At 44.8% G+C, this 14,554-nt stretch overlaps 1 protein-coding gene across 5 annotated transcripts in view; it reads right to left on the bottom strand.

Moving 5' to 3' along the window:
* cnksr2b (connector enhancer of kinase suppressor of Ras 2b) overlaps window positions 1-14,554 on the bottom strand; it is a 54,952-nt gene that overhangs the window by 24,528 nt on the left and 15,870 nt on the right. For 3 of the 5 annotated variants that reach the window (XM_079587126.1, XM_079587129.1, XM_079587127.1), the window contains exons 4-8: window positions 5,078-5,183; window positions 2,353-2,394; window positions 1,644-1,763; window positions 751-810; window positions 545-613 (exon numbers count right to left, since the gene is read on the bottom strand). In XM_079587126.1, coding sequence (XP_079443252.1) covers window positions 545-613; window positions 751-810; window positions 1,644-1,763; window positions 2,353-2,394; window positions 5,078-5,183 — 397 coding nt within the window. The remainder of the gene's footprint in view (window positions 1-544; window positions 614-750; window positions 811-1,643; window positions 1,764-2,352; window positions 2,395-5,077; window positions 5,184-14,554) is intronic. The other 2 variants (XM_079587128.1, XM_079587130.1) reach the window with 1 other exon arrangement.

The following is a 14,554-nucleotide window of genomic DNA, read 5'->3' as shown; positions in this document are numbered from 1 at the left end:
CAGATCTTGTCATGTCACATGACCCTTTAGAAATCATTAAAATATGCGGATGTAGTGCTCAAGTAACATTTTCCTATTATTATGAAAGTAAAAAAAAAATCAGGATAAATAGACAGTTGAAAATAACAGCATTTATTTGAAATAGTTTTTTTTTTTTGCAACATAAATGTCTTTACTGTCACTTTTGATCAATTTAATGTGTCCTTGCTGAATAAAAGTATTAATTTATATATGTAAAAAAAAAAACATACTGACCCTTGAACGGCAGTGTATTTCTTAACATGAAACAATTAAGAAAAAATATATTTTTTTCTAATATCTTTTATTCAATCATGTTCATTTTCATCTTGTTGTGTAATAATAAGGCTACCATTAAAGTTTAGGAGTATACTTTTGATATACTAAAGTATATCTTTTTATAGAAGCTAAAATGAAAACAGAAAAAATATTTCTTCATTACGAAGTGTAATGTAAAGGAATGATCGAGTCATGTTAGCAGGTAAAAGGTAAAATTATTGTGTATGCCGGTAATAGAAACGCTCACCACTGTCTGATGATTGACCTGTATGACCTCATCACCAGCATGGATTTTCTTACAGCGGTCAGCTAGTGACTGGAAGAGGAAGAGGGACAGAGAGAAAGCCATTGGATTACACATAATTGTTTTGAAGATTACATGTACAACCAACTGTCCATGCATGTCATACTGAGATGAAATATATTACTGAAATATTGAAAATGACCACTCACTCCCTCTGTAGTGCCTGTGATGACATGTAGGCCATCATAGGTTGATTTGATGTACATGCCCTAGGGCAAGGAGAAAGACACTTTAGAGCCATTGCCTGAAAATATCGGACACACACTGAGAAAACACTGAAAGTAGCTTGCTGACATGACATGCAAGCACAAATCCACTCTGACACACAGGCTCATGAAGGAGAAGAGATATAGTGGGAGAGAGAGGGTGTGTGTGCATGTTTATTTTTATCTATCTCTATTCAGGCTTTATTGAGCGGATACTTAAAGTGTCAAGTGTGTCTATATGTAACTGTGAAATATTACTGCCTGAAGCTCACACCAGCATACCATCATTAATGAAGATGGGGTACACGTGGCATCTATCTATCTATCTATCTATCTATCTATCTATCTATCTATCTATCTATCTATCTATCTATCTATCTATCTATCTATCTATCTATCTATCTATCTATCTATGATCCATCCATCCATCCATCCATCCATCCATCCATCCATCCATCCATCCATCCATCCATCCATCCATCCATCCATCCATCCATCTATCTATCTATCTATCTATCTATCTATCTACCTATCTATCTATCTATCTATGATCCATCCATCCATCCTCCATCCATCCATCCATCCATCCATCATCCATCCATCCATCCATCCATCCATCCATCCATCCATCCATGAAGTAAAAAGATCTTCAGTTTTGAATAAGTAAAATTTATAATAAACTGTTCTGAATTAATGCATTACATTAGTAATATTTGTTTATTATTCATCATTTAAAGAGCTTTTGATTTAAAATGCTATTAAAAAAACATCCTAGTTGGAAACCTAAATTTTGTGCATTAGAAGAGAGATAAGAAATCAGGCATCCAGATACCCACCAGTCCCTCGGTGGACCTTATGTTGTCCAGCTGCACCACTTCCAGATGGGCGGCCTGGGACACCATGGGGTCCGAAGAGAGGGAAATGATGTGGTCACACACACCTGAAAGTGTCTTACACTGAGGACAGAGAGAATAATTGTGGATATCCTGACCAAGAGAGGCTCAGAACAAGTATTCTATCAGGCTACAATATGCTGATCGTTTCGTTGCATGTTCACTGCACAGCTTCGTAAACACCATCTGCGCTGAGATCGAGACTCGCCAAGATGCACTGTTTTATGAAGTAATCATGTGACCAGGATGGTCTCATAAGCATAATTCTCCATGATCTTGCTTCCTTCTTTGAATTGATCCATGCAATCACGATTCTCTCTCAATCTGCTGCTGGTGACTAATCAGTAAAGGTGTTCCTGGTGTTGTAAACGCAAACTCTCTCTTTCTCTCACTGTCACTCTCAGATGAAATGTGGCCTGGCCTGGTATTTATAGCAGAGAGCCAGCTGTACCCTGACTGACACTGCAGCATGGGCTAGACTGCATGAATCAAATGTGAATATATTTCTCTCTCACTCACCTCACACATACTCTCGCTCTCTCTTTTTTTTCTCACTTCGACACAGATTTCTATTTTTGAACAGAGGAGCTAGATAAGGAGCTTTATGTAAATTAATCAAGAGCATGTGTGAGAATATAAATGTCACTCTTACCACATGCAGTATCTTATTCTCTGTCTCATACACTGTGCCATCCTAAAACACAAGAAAAGAAAATGCGATTTTAACAAATTACATTCTGATCTCATCACACTTACAACCTCATAACTAAAATACTACATGTGATTGAAACAGAATTATACATTTCATTTATAACACAAAAATTTTATAATCAGTATTTTATTTTTCCAGTAAAAATAAATTTAAGCATACTATTTTCTTATTTTGTCTTAGAATTTTAAGTTTTTAATGATTTAAAATAGTATATTTTTTTATTTACACAATTTCATATTAAGAATATATATTAATAATGGATTAAGTTTTGTTTTTCTTAGCCAACTGCAAAACGTTTTTGTTTTAAGCATAAATGTCACAAACTTTAGTTTGATTTATGTAAAAAAAAAAAAAAAAAACTTAATTTGACATATGTGACCCTGGATCACAAAACCAGTCACAAGTTGCATGGATATATTTGTGGCAATAGCCAACAAATACATTGTATGGGTCAAAATTATCTATTTTTCTTTTATGTCAAAAATCATTAGGATATTAAGTAAAGATCATGTTCCATGGAGATATTTTGTAAATGTCCTACCGTAAATATATAAAACATTTATTTTTGTGAGTGAATGCAGCACAATCGCGAATATAAATGGACCACTTAAAGGCGATTTTCTCAATGTTTTGATTTTTTTGCACCCTCAGATTCCAGATTTCCAAATATTGTCCAATCCTAACAAACCATACATCAATGGAAAGCTTATTTATTCAGCTTTCGTATGATGTATAAATAAATCTCAATATCAAAAAATTGACCCATGTGACTGGTTTTGTGGTCCAGCGTCACATATATTCTCTAAAAACAAGTCCTAGGTTGCAATTCTGTTTCTTATGTATTTTTTCTTTTTTATATATTATACTGGAAAACAAAGATACTAATATTTTTTTCTGTAGTGTTATATAATGCTAAATGGTTATATAATGCTTTATAGTTCATGTGCATTCATGTCATGAAACTTTGATTAATATATATTCAATGGTGAATCATCAGAAGTGTTGTATAATATTTGCTAATGACATGTCAACAAAAGTTATAAAATGCTTCCCAGTTATGTGATCCACATTTGATTTCTGCTCTAATGGGTAAACAGAGTTTTGGGATGTCTCAGATGAGGAGCTGAGCTTTGCTTGTAAAACAAAAGAAGAAAAGGCACGGAGCTGGCACGGAGACTTGCACCTATCTGAAATAGCCAAAGGCAGAGTTCTCTGTCTTGAGCAGACAGCTGAGGAGGAGATGAGTCATCCTCCCACACCGAACCTGGTGCAACACTTTTCCTCGTCCTCCTCTCATCTGCTCATTTCCTCCACTCTCCATCACTCTGCTTAATGGTAGTCTGATTTCCAGCCCGTGGGTGAGGGAGCTTGGGGATCTCGACTGGCCACACTCATGATTAATCTTAAACATATTGGGAATCTCCTTCAACACTCAACCTACACATCACAGCCTGATTCAAAGGAGAGTAATAAAGATTGAGCTAATACACATTAGTGTTTCATTAAGAGAGGACAACTTTATAGAAAGTTTGAATGCGTGAAAGGCCCTTCAGAGTGTGGTATTTTTCACTTCCCAGGACGTATCATAAAGAGCCAATTCTACAGGCCTTCATACATGTTCTGGGACACGTCGCTATTCTCCCACCTGGGACAGTCTGTGCTCGCCCTCAATGGCCCATGCCAGAGCAGCACTATTTCAATCCAGGACAGAAAATTGAGAAGGAGAAAAAAATGTCCATGGCCTCCTTCTAAAGAACCTTCTGCCCTAGAAACTTCACCCTGCTTTCCATGCATCCTCGAAAAAGAGATTTAGTCCTAAAGTATGGCGTGACACTGGTGCGGGTGAAAATGAAGATAGACTCTAGGTCAAAAGAGACTTCTTAACTTTGCATTTAATTTTATGGATATGGGATTTAAAGGTCCCATATTGTCAAAACTGAAATTTCCTGGCTTTTTTCATGATGCCAGAGGTCTAGGGGCTATGAAACTACCGTATAAGTTTTAAAACAGTCGATCCACAGACAAATGCACACTGCCTGCATAAAGTAGCTGTGCCTTTTCACAAGCCGCTGTGACTTCCGTATAAATGTGATGTCAGAACTACTCGGTCACCGCCTTCAGTCACCACCCCCACCAATGGTGGGTCACTCAGAAAACAACAGGCCAATCAGAAGAGAGGCTCATGAATATTAAGTAGACAGGCCAAAATCGACCTGTTCTTGGCAGAGCTCCTGAGAAAGGAGCTGTGAAATATATATTAGGATGTTTTTTGGTACTTATACCGGAAATATATATTCTTAAGGACATCAAAACCTAAAATAAAACTTCAGAAAGGTGTACAATATGGGACCTTTAAAGGGACAGTTCACTCAAAAAATAATATTCTGTCATCTTTTAAATAAAATGCATAAATACATGCATATATATATGTTAACAAGTTTACTTTGGCAGCCCTAAAAATACATTTTGTAAAATCTTATTTATTGTTTATTTTCTCTACAGTTACTTTTATGATGCTTTTTGGAGCTTGACAGTAAACATATTTTGGGTTCGGAATGACGTGGAAGTTAATAAATGACAAAAATTGCCATTTTGGAGTAAATTATCCCTGAAAAAAAGATGAAGGTGATATGTTAATGTTATAATGGAGTGTTTCAGTCCATACCTGCTGAACTATTGTGGTCAACTCCAGACACAGCTGAATCACATTATTCCTGGTCATGGAGTAGTCTGCTACGGCAGCGAACGGAGACCTGATGAAGAAGTAACATCTGCCATTAACCATTAGATCACTTCTAATCACAACCATTTTTTATGTCTAACCTTCCTCGCTGTCGCTGCACTGCCAAAGCCGAACTGAGTCTAATTCAGGCAATGGAGGACATTCATGATGAGGAATGAGAGCTAAAAGGAGGTGAACCAAGTAGCATGTGGAGAGGGAGGGAGATGAAGAGTAACAAAAACAGAGAGAGACAGATAGACAGAGCTGAAAGCGAGAGGAGAGAGAGGATTTTTCGCTCCAATGCACTAATTCACAGAGGCTCCGGCAGCAGGAGGAAGCTCTGCTCACGTGCCCCATCACACAGACTGCAAAGATCACGGTCTTTCTATCATTACGAGAGTCTTTCATTTAGAACATGCTGTTCCCTTCTGTGGCCATAATAAATTCATTTCCATCTGATTTTGTTAATATGCTAAGGATATTATTATTACAGCATACAGTATCTTTTTGCTATATATAATAAGTATACAGTATTTATATATTTATATTACAGACTAGACTGGGCTCAACAGTAAGAAACAATAAGGCCTGGTCTGAGTAGTTCAGATTTTTACTTGCCATTCCAACATTTTCATGGGCCCCAACATAATTTTTTTTTTCATACTTTTCAATACTTTTATTCAGCAAAGACAATACATTGAACTGAAGTTAAAGACATGTATTAAGTAAAAAAAATGCATCACATCTCCTACAAAAATATTAAACAGCACTACTTTTTTTTCCAGCATTAATAATAATACTAAATGTTTCTTGAGCATCAAATCAGCATATTAGAATGATTTTTGAAGGATCATGTGACACTGAAGACTGGGGTATTGATGCTGATAATATTTCACAGTATTACAGTTTTTACTGATCAAATAAATGAAGCCTTGGTGAGCGCAAGGAAATCTTATCAAACCTAAACTTTTGATGAAATCTTTGGTTCTCTTACGAGAGGTTCTCTCGTACTGCGTACTGAAAGTACGCACCGGGTAAAGTCTCTTAGCTCGAGATATTGAAGCCAAAATTTATCCTTAAATTTCCATATCTTGTAAACGCAGTGCAGCAGCAGTCAGACCTAGAGCGGGCAATCTAGCGCGCTCATTGGCTGCTCCGCGGCAACTGCTGCAGCCTACCACTGAGCCCCTGGCGTGACGTCACGCCCAATGAGGGCGCTCCGCGCCCTCACGCGGCCAAGCCCGCCAAAATGGGAGTGGCTTAGCGTATATAAGGGGCAGTTCAGGCTGCTAACACTCGATTTTAATCTCTTCAGCGACGCTCTACGCTACGCTGACCTCCGAGAGAAGCCGCCGCCGTCGAATCCAGCGACCAGCCAGCTTAGGACAGCGCCTGAGGAAGCCGGCCGTCTTCGCCACCTTCAGCCGTCCGTGCCAGCTACGCTATCCGGCGACAAAGTATCCTTTTCCAATACCTCTCCGTGAGCTCGCCGCCGCGACTCACGTCCTAAAAGAGCAAAGGCGTTTGTACAAAAATGCCTCGTCTTTCCTGCGGTTCGTGCCGAACCGCGCTCAGCGACGGAGACCGCCACGTGATATGCGCTCTCTGCCTGGGCCGAGACCACGCAGCCATCGCTCTCTCGACGGGTGGCTGCATCGAGTGCGACGAGATGGCGATTTCGACCCTGCGGGCTCGACTCGCCCTCTTCAACGTCGAGGCTGTCGCTCCGCCTCTCTCCAGTGGCCTGCGAAAGAAGAAGCGCCGTGCCCAGAGACTCCCGGAGCCCGTCGCTCGCGAACGCTCGCCGGAACCTTCCCCTCGAGCTTCGCATTCCCCTTCACCGCCCCCCCTTCCCGACGCGCAGATGACGGCTTCGGCCCTCACTGCCGTCGACACAGGGGACGAGGCGGGGGACGACGCCATCGACAGCTGTTCTCTCCTGGCGTCGGACAGTGAAGAGTGGTCTGGATCTACACACTCCACCTCCTCTTCGACGCAGGAACCTGGCAAGGCCCGGTCTAATGTGGACGCCGAACTTATCCGCCTCCTCACCATGGCCGTTGACCAACTGGGCCTGGACTGGTCTCCACCGGAGGCGCCCGCGCCCAACAGGCTCGATGGGTGCTTTTTACCTAGCCGCCGCCTAGCGCCTGCCTCTAGGTCAGCACCCTTCCTGCCGGAGCTCCACAGCGAGCTCTCTAAATCGTGGAATGCTCCATTCTCCGCGAGACTCCGCTCCCCTGCTTCCTCGACTCTCTCCCACGTGGACGGAGCCGTCGAAAAAGGCTACAGCCGGATTCCCCCAGTGGAAGAGGCGGTCGCAGTGCATCTTTGCCCGCCATCACCAAAATGGCGCTCAAAGTCTGCCCTCCCGTCGAAAGCCTGCAGGACCACTTCAGCCCTTGTCGGCCGCGCTTTCGCCGCCGCCGGACAAGCCGCTTCCGCCCTGCATTCTATGGCTGTCCTCCAGATCCTCCAGGCCGAACTCCTCCGCCGTTTGGACGAGAAACGCCCGGTTCAGGACATCGTGACGGATCTGCGCAGCGCGACGGATCTTTCCCTCCGCGCCACGAAATCCGCAGCACAGGCGATGGGACGATGCATGGCTTCACTCACGGTAACGGAGAGGCACCTTTGGCTGACGCTCGCCGAGATGAGTGAGTCTGAGCGCGCCGTGTTCCTCAACGCCCCGCTCTCCCCCGCCGGCCTCTTCGGCCCTGCGGTGACCGGGATCGTGGAAAGGTTTTCTGAGGTACAGAAAACGTCTCAAGCCATGAAGCTGTTCCTCCCACGACGCGTTAGCTCCGCTGCAGGCCGCTCCCAGCAGCCTCCTGCACGAAGCTCATCGCAACAACGCCCATCGCAGCCTCCATCAGCTTCGCAGCAGCGACAGGGCGGCCGCCCTCGATCGCGCTCAAACAGCCGTCACAGACCGCCTCCCCCCCGGGGACCGCGACAGAAGATCGTGCTGAAGCCTGAAGCCGCGAAATCCTCCTAGCCACCGCGAAGAGGAAAAGATGCGCGAGTCCCGCCGCCGCCGCCGGACCGCCATCAAAGTTAGCCGCTCTGTCAGTCCCCTTAAACAAGGCTACTGCAGTTGTGTATTTAGCAGCCAATGAGCCACTCACAGTACACGCTCGCCTGCACACAAACGCCGTTTTCACGGCGACCCAGATAAATCACAAAAAGAGTGTAATGTCTGTATATACGGCTCACGCCGATTGTGTTCTATGTGTAGAAAATGTGCCCACTCCAATGTGTTCACCCCTACACACAAGCACGCCCCCCAGGTTTGTCACAGAGCCCACTCATATAAAGCGGGCACGCGCCGCTCGAGTGTTAAATGTAGGATTTGTGCCCACGTCCCAGTGCCCACACCTACAAAATGTCCGCTCTGCTGTACAGTTATCACGGGGGGCGAAACTAATAAAGCCAATAGGCCGTGTTTCAGATATAAGCGCCGCACGTGCTCACGAGCACGCGCGCTCACTGACGAACACTGTTCCCCCCATATCGCTCACAAGCACCGCTGTTCGCGCCACAGACTATTCTCCGTCCCTAGCGACCGAGTTACTGAATGCGAAACGGCAGGCTGCTGTAACCAGCGAGCAGCATTACTCAGCAAACGAGGGCGCGCGCGCCGCGCTGATACCTCCGTTTCAGTTCCTCGAGCCCGCGCAGTGCGGCGCTCAGGACGCGGAGACCATTCTGCCCCTAGCTATGCGTGCGAAAGCATGGGAAGCTATCCCGGGCGTGTCAGAATGGGTGCTGAAGGTTGTAAGACAAGGCTATACACTGCAGTTCGCTCGCCGTCCCCCGCGCTTCCGAGCCCGTACAGTGACGAGCGTGAACCCAGAAGTAGCACACCTACTTCGCGCAGAAATAGCAAAACTGTTATGCAAGGGGGCGATAGAGCCGGTACGTCCTTCTATGAGCGAGTCAGGCTTTTACAGCCGTTATTTTCTCGTGCCCAAGAAGGACGGAGCGCTCAGACCTATATTAGATCTGAGACATTTGAACAAAGCTCTTATGAAAAGACCGTTCAAAATGATCACGACCAGACAAATCCTCGCGCAAATTCGCCCGAGGGACTGGTTCATTTCTCTCGATCTGAAAGACGCGTACTTTCAGATTCAGATCATACCCCGTCACAGGCCATTCTTGAGATTCGCCTTCGACGGTCAGGTATATCAGTACACCGTCCTGCCGTTCGGCCTGTCTTTAGCACCCCGTACATTTACGAAGTGCATGGACGCGGCGCTCGCTCCCCTGAGGCGTCAGGGGATGCGAATATTGAACTATCTGGACGATTGGCTGATTTTAGCACAATCAGAGGCGGAACTTGTGTCTCACAGAGCTGTGCTACTCAGTCATCTGGAAAACCTGGGTCTCACGGTCAATTGGACCAAGAGCTCACTGCTGCCCCGTCAGTCAGCTTCCTTTCTGGGAATACAGCTCGACTCAGTGGCAATGACGGCTCGCTTGTCAACACAGCGCGCGCGCCGTGTTCAGCGTTTGGCCGCATCTTTCCAGAAAGACAAAGTGTTTCCCCTGAAAACGTTTCAGAGATTGCTGGGCTTTATGGCCTCAGCCGCAGCAGTGCTCCGGCTAGGTCTATTGCGTATGCGCCCCCTGCAACGATGGCTCAACGCTCGTGTACACCACCGAGCGTGGGCTTCCGGCGGTTACCGAATCAGAGTGACTCAGAGCTGTGTTTCAGCTCTGCAGCCCTGGCTTGTGACCGACTGGTATCAGCGGGGAGTTATGATGGGAACTGTCTCGTACCGAAAAGTTATCTCGACGGACGCTTCCAACCTCGGTTGGGGCGGGATATTCGAGGGCAGACCGGTCTTTGGCCTATGGTCAGACACGGAGAAGCTCCTCCATATAAACTGTCTGGAGATGATAGCGGTCGAGTACACTGTGAAACACTTCCTCCCTTTTCTGCGGGGCCACCACGTACTGGTTCGAACGGACAACATGTCTGTGGTATCGTACGTGAACCGCCAGGGCGGTGTCAGATCCAGGGCACTCTGCGATCTGGCGGAACGCCTCCTCGTCTGGGCTCAGCACCACGTGCGCTCGCTCAGAGCCACGCATGTGCCAGGACGCCTGAACGACGGACCGGACAGACTGTCCAGGAACAACGTTCCCCTCGGGGAATGGTCCCTGCACCCTCAGTCAGTCCAGTTATTGTGGCACCGCTTCGGCAAGGCGGAAGTCGACCTATTCACGTCGACAGACAACGCCCATTGCCTAAGGTTCTTTTCAAAGAACGAGGACGCTCTGGCCCAGACATGGCCCAGATGCCCGTTATACGCGTTCCCTCCGGTCTCATTGTTACCACAAGTAATCAAGAGAATCAGGGAAATGCGTCACTCGGTGCTCCTCATAGCCCCCCGATGGGAGAACCAGACATGGTTCTCGGAGTTGGTGCGGCTGTCAGACTCAGCCCCATGGCCGATCCCGGTGAGGAAAGACCTCCTTTCCCAACCCGGCGGATCGATTTGGCATCCTCATCCAGAGCTATGGTCTCTGCATGCATGGATAATCAATGGGTACCCGTTGTTTTGCCAGAAGGGGTCGTGAACACGATCACGCAATCTAGAGCCCCCTCTACCAGGCGGCTTTATGCGTCTAAATGGTCGGTGTTTACTAAATGGTGCACGGACAAGGGCTTACAGCCTCAAACGTGCGGAGTCTCGTGGGTGCTTTGCTTCCTTCAAGAGATGTTGGAAAGGGGCAGGTCCCCCTCCACGCTCAAAGTATATGTCGCGGCCATCGCAGCGTTCGCCGAGTCGACGCTCGGCCAGGCGATAGGAAGGAATGAGCTCATCATCCGCTTCCTTAGAGGAGCCAGGAGGATGAATCCCCCACGGCCCCCCTCGGTTCCTTTCTGGGATCTTTCCCTGGTCCTAGAGGCCCTGAAAGCACATCCCTTCGAACCGCTTCACTCTGTGGATTTGAAGTACCTCGCGCTCAAAACCGTGTTTCTGATCGCTCTTGCATCAGTTAAACGTGTGGGTGACTTGCACGCGCTCTCTGTGAGTGCTACGTGCCTCGAGTTTGGACCTAATTACTCTAAAGTCATCCTTAAACCGAGACATGGTTATGTCCCCAAAGCGATCGGTACCCCGTTCAGAGCACAGATCATTTCGCTCTCAGCTTTGCCGGCATCAGACAACGAGGTCGATACGAACCTCCTTTGTCCTGTCAGAGCACTGAGAATTTACGTCACGCGCTCCGCCGCCTTCAGGCGCTCGGAGCAGCTTTTTGTTTCGTTCGGTGGGCGCACCAAAGGTCTCGCCGCCTCGAAACACAGCCTATCCAGATGGATAGTGGACGCTATTGCTGCGGCTTACGCGTCAAAAGACCTGCAATGCCCCTTGGGCGTTAGGGCTCATTCCACCAGAGGCATGGCCTCGTCGTGGGCTTGGTCCAGCGGGATTTCTATTCATGACATTTGTACGGCGGCAGGCTGGGCCTCCCCGTCTACATTTGTTAGGTTCTACAACCTAGAAGTCCCCGCCTTGCAGGCTAGACTCCTTTCAGTCTGAAAAAAAAAAAAAAAAAAAAAAAAAAAAGTCCTAGCGACTCACTTGTGAACTGCGCTACAAGGGTAGATGTGTTCAAATATAAGACCGGCAGTGCCGCTCTGTATGTATATCCCCTCATATAGTGCTTATGTACAGGTGCGAGCCCACTCTGTTGGCCACCTAATTTCACTTATCCATGTCCCCCGGGGCGTTCCCCCCTGGGATTCATATAGTGACTGCTTAAGCGCACACGGCGTTTACAAGGGGTTCCCGGTGCGTACTTTCAGTACGCAGTACGAGAGAACCTCTCGTAAGAGAACGTACTCGGTTACTTACGTAACCTCGGTTCTCTCTAGAAGAGGGAACGAGTACTGCGTTCCCTGCCGTGTCGCGCTTCGAGCTCATTTCGCTTCAGCGATCAAAATCGAGTGTTAGCAGCCTGAACTGCCCCTTATATACGCTAAGCCACTCCCATTTTGGCGGGCTTGGCCGCGTGAGGGCGCGGAGTGGTAGGCTGCAGCAGTTGCCGCGGAGCAGCCAATGAGCGCGCTAGATTGCCCGCTCTAGGTCTGACTGCTGCTGCACTGCGTTTACAAGATATGGAAATTTAAGGATAAATTTTGGCTTCAATATCTCGAGCAAAGAGACTTTACCCGGTGCGTACTTTCAGTACGCAGTACTCGTTCCCTCTTCTAGAGAGAACCGAGGTTACGTAAGTAACCGAGTACGTTTTCTTTAAAAGAAAAAAAACTTTAAATTTACAAAAATAGCTATAAATTCATAAACGCACAAATTCATGAAAAACGTAGTAAATGATAAAAGGTGCATTTTTACTACTTACTGGTGCATCACTAGCCATTTTGATAAAACCGATATAAGCTAGCTAGATGAATTTAGCTTCATTTTAGCTAAGAAGAAAGAATTTTATGAATTGTATCATAAAAACACATATACATGATAATTTTCAGTCATGTCTTGCTTACAGTTTCAGTCAACAACTTTATTTGTTCCAGGGGTGCGTTTCCCAAAAGCATCGTTAGCCAACTATGGTTGCAAGTTCCATTGAACTCTATTGGTAACGACAGAACTTGCGACCATAGTTGGCTTTGGGAAACGCACCCCAGGTCGGTTCACAAGAAACGTGTACGTGAACACTTCATATAACGGATACCCGCAATGCATTACAGTGTGAAAGACCCAAGACATTGACTAGAAGAACCAATCAACTAGTCGACTAGATGGTATAAACCATAACCCAGAAAATCCTCTCTATAGAAGAAAGCACAAGGGCATCATTTATCTTAATGAGTGCACTGAGCAGCATATCTGACTCCAGGGTTCATATCTTACACTGAATAATAAGACTGTAACGTACGAATATGATCACCCAGGACAACACTCCTGCTGTCATCCTGTCTGGGGAGAATAAATGAGGGAGACCCGGAGGCCAGGAATAATCTAGGGAGACGCAGCAGCAGATTAATTGCACTCACAAATTATGAGTGTGTGCGCGGTTAGGCAGGACACTTGGCGTACTGCACTAACGAAGAGGCGTGGCCAACGAGAGCTTTAGCTGATGAAGGAATTAATGCAAACTCACAAAACACGACCTTGCGCACACACACTTGAGAGACAAACAGAAGTGCTTAGCAGACACGCTGGCCGCTTTCAGGGCCAGCTCCTCCAAAACAGAAGAGACTTACGTAAGCTTTTTACTCATCTTTTGTTTGTCAGCTGATTGCTCATGGGTGTTACATAAGGAAATCGGCATGATCGTGTCATCTGTGGCCTCTCGCATGACCTCACTGATGAGTTCACAACAATGAAGCCTTTTACCCGAGATGAGCGGTCATGTGACCGTACGCATGGTAGATAAAAGAGCAGGATTACTGAGGCTGCTTTCATTGAACTTTTGAGTTTGCTTGTAAATAAATACAGCAGCCCTACTTGGACACATTTGGACACTTTATATGTATTCATTTCATTGCCTTTACAAAATATCAATTCATGTGGGATGTGGCATCTGGAAACCAATTTATCCCAACTAACTTAATTTCAATATATCTATTGTTTTATCCTCAACAAAGTATTTTTATTTGCACACAAATATGCTTCTGCTATCTTTAAATGCAAAACAAATATATCTTTAAACTGCAAAAACATCCATACATTTTTAAGTCAACTAAAGTTCCCAACAGTGTTATTTTAGTATTATTATAATTATTAACATTTTGATTTAGCTTTTATTTCTATATTTTCATTTTTCAATTTTAGTAGTTTAAGTAATTTAATAATTAAGCCTTTTTTTCTTTTTTTTCTATTTAGCTTACTTTTTTTAAGGTCAATTCGTAATTTTAGTACCAGAACTTAAAAACAAAAAATAGAAATCTTGCATTGGCAACTAACTGAAATAGATGAAAGTTTAAGTTTTTTTCCCCAGTTTTTTTTCATCTAATTTGAACATTTTATTTACATTTAATGGAAATCATTTTTAATAGTTTTAGTTAACAATAACAACCAGTGAAAAAATTGTATCCTTAAGCACAATTTATTTGTATGGTCTTTAGTATAACTAAATGTATTTGTGGTCTGTTTTAATTGGAAATTAATTTTTAATTGTAGTACTAAATGCATTTTAGTTGTCCAAAAGCAGTGCTAAAGTTTAATTAAAGTTGTATTAAATATACTTGTTTGTGCTAAAGTGAAACTATTCCAAGTATATTTAAGTACACTTTAAATGTCTACTCTTGTATTTAAATTTTGATGTGCAAAATTCACTCAGTATAAACTTCAAATGTATTTTGGTGACATTACAATTGCAATAAAAGAGTATTGAACATACAATTCTTTTTTTTTCTTTTTCTTGGCATCCGTCTGTCTCTGG

This window comes from Phoxinus phoxinus, assembly GCF_949152265.1.
Source record: "Phoxinus phoxinus genome assembly, chromosome: 17".
In the NCBI taxonomy this organism is placed as follows: Eukaryota; Metazoa; Chordata; class Actinopteri; order Cypriniformes; family Leuciscidae; genus Phoxinus; species Phoxinus phoxinus.
The sequence above is the reverse complement of the archived record's forward strand: the minus strand, read 5'-3'. Positions and strand labels throughout refer to the sequence as shown.